The sequence below is a fragment of the Pinus tabuliformis genome, chromosome 6 (genome assembly GCF_031772625.1).
Source record: "Pinus tabuliformis cultivar Carrire ecotype Pingquan chromosome 6, CPIR1, whole genome shotgun sequence".
NCBI classification, from domain to species: Eukaryota; Viridiplantae; Streptophyta; class Pinopsida; order Pinales; family Pinaceae; genus Pinus; species Pinus tabuliformis.
This window is the reverse complement of record NC_142292.1, coordinates 133,011,039-133,013,131: the sequence shown is the minus strand read 5'-3', so window position 1 is coordinate 133,013,131 and position 2,093 is coordinate 133,011,039. Positions and strand designations below refer to the sequence as shown.

The 2,093-nt window shown below is 46.2% G+C and overlaps 1 protein-coding gene across 1 annotated transcript; it reads right to left on the bottom strand.

Moving 5' to 3' along the window:
- Positions 1-1,289: 1,289 nt before the first annotated feature.
- On the bottom strand, positions 1,290-1,727 carry LOC149257712 (RNA-binding protein Y14-like). The gene has a single exon (XM_089385014.1). It carries the CDS (start codon positions 1,725-1,727, stop codon positions 1,290-1,292), a length of 438 nt encoding a protein of 145 aa, XP_089241140.1.
- Between the last annotated feature and the right edge of the window lie 366 nt (positions 1,728-2,093).

The following is a 2,093-nucleotide window of genomic DNA, read 5'->3' as shown; positions in this document are numbered from 1 at the left end:
TCCACGACTGGAGGAGGAGAGCAAGGAGCCCATCGTTTGTACTTGGGCTTGGAGACGTTGGCTTTGTTCTTTTTTGCCGGGCGAGATGGGCATGTATTCTGCAAATTCCCAGATTGGTGGCAATGGCAGCACCGAAAAGCAGTATTCTCGTAATCCAGAGTCTGGGTCCAGACAAAGTCGTTTATCTTGAGATTGATTTGTTCTGGAAGACCTTTGCTCAGGTCTAACTCCACACATATTCTTGCATATGAGTAGAGACCTTTGGCTTCCCGCCATAAATCTCCATTGATGAAGCTGCCCAAGGTGTCTCCTATAACTCTGAAGACACGAGTACTCCATAGGTGTGCAGGTAAGTTTGGAAGCCGAATCCATACCGGTGTCTTTGTAATGACTGCAGTAGCTAGATCAAAATCTGGGAACCAAGGAGTCAAGAATAACCCTGCATTTCCCATGAACCAAGGGCCCTCTGCTATGGCCTTTTCATAATGCTTACTGTTATCAAATAGAACAATGAAGTAACCTTTCGAACAAAAAAAGATCTTACAATGATGTGTCCAATTTGCATGGATCCATGCATAGAGATCCTGAGATCGCGGCCACAATCCATTAAATCTGCAAATGATGGCTCTTTCTGCAAATTCTTGAAGATGGGAAGCCAGATCTTCATGTATGAGTTCAACAGAGGGAACTTCTTCAATCTTGTCAACCAAGAAGGCCTTAGATCTAAGGGCTTCCGGGGGTTTGGGGTTCTCAGAGTGAACTGCGTCTTTGTATGAGAAAGGCCGAGTAGAGGATGACTGTCCTACTGCACCTCCTCTCAAACGAAGGGTCACCACCACCGAGCTATTCCTGGAAATGCTGTAAGCAGAGAGGGGAAGAGGGTCATCAATTTGTTTACCTTAAAAGAGAAGTTGCAGAAGGCTTGATGGGATCCCCATTCTGCGCTCTAGATTCAGTTTGAGTTCCTGCACCAGATCTAAAGGGCTAACCCATTGCATGATGGTTCTGCCTGAAGGCTAAGAAATTTGGATCTGAAAGGAGTCAGATAAGGGCCTTGACCCCATGCCAGGGCTTCTTGAGCTTCCTAGAGCAGATCTGCCGTGGCTATTTCCCATTCAGGGGAGCAGACCTACAAGATCTTGGCCGATCTGTTTGATGAGAGCCCGATCTGATTGATCAGCAGCGGATCTGGGGATTTTATATCTTCTTATGCCTGAAGTGAACGTCCCGTCTCCTTGCCTATTTCTCCCAAGATCTGATAAAATTGAAATCTCGTCATAGGTACTATCCTATAATATACCCGTAAACACATCCAGAATGCCCAAACCCTTGAAAGAACACAATAACAAATTGTGTCGCTCTAGTAAAAGAACATCATAGGTGCATCTCTGAGGGCCAGGGCCGCCATCCGAATCAAGAGACTCAAACTCTCGCGCCGCAAAGCGGCTATTGCATTCAGCGTCAGTTTCTTCTCTGAAACCCCTTCCTTTGGTCTTCTTAGGGCCACCATCGCCGAGCTGGGAAGTACCTCCCGTTATGGCGGATTTCAATTTGGGAGCAGGAGTAGTAGGAACGGCATCCGCATTGTCGTCATCCATTGCTGTATCATCGTCCATCAGATCATATTTTTCCGGCTCGAAATCGACCGCCTCAACCTCTGTGCCAGCCAGTCTTCCGCTCGTTTGTGCCAAAACCCTTGAAATTGAAATTTGCAGAGCGAACGCCATTCTCGTCTCGATCAGTTCTATATTCCTCATGTGAGTTGTTATTAGTAGCATCAATTTGAAATAATTTTGGTTCATTGCATTTATGTCTAAGAGAGTACTTGTGATCACAGTAGTAGCATAGTCCTTGTTTTCTTCTTTCGGACATTTTTGCTTGTGACACCTTTTGAACCTTAAGTGTTTAGGTGGGACCCTCAGCCTGGGTGGGACGTGCCTTGGTGGAAAAAATTGGACGATTGGACTGGGCCGTTAAGGATATTTCTACTTCTAAGGCCTTTTTGGAGGCATCCATCCAAGTAGCTGGGTGGTGCTTCAGGACATGGGCTTGGATGGCTCCTTATTGGCCACTGATGAAACACTCTAAGTAGA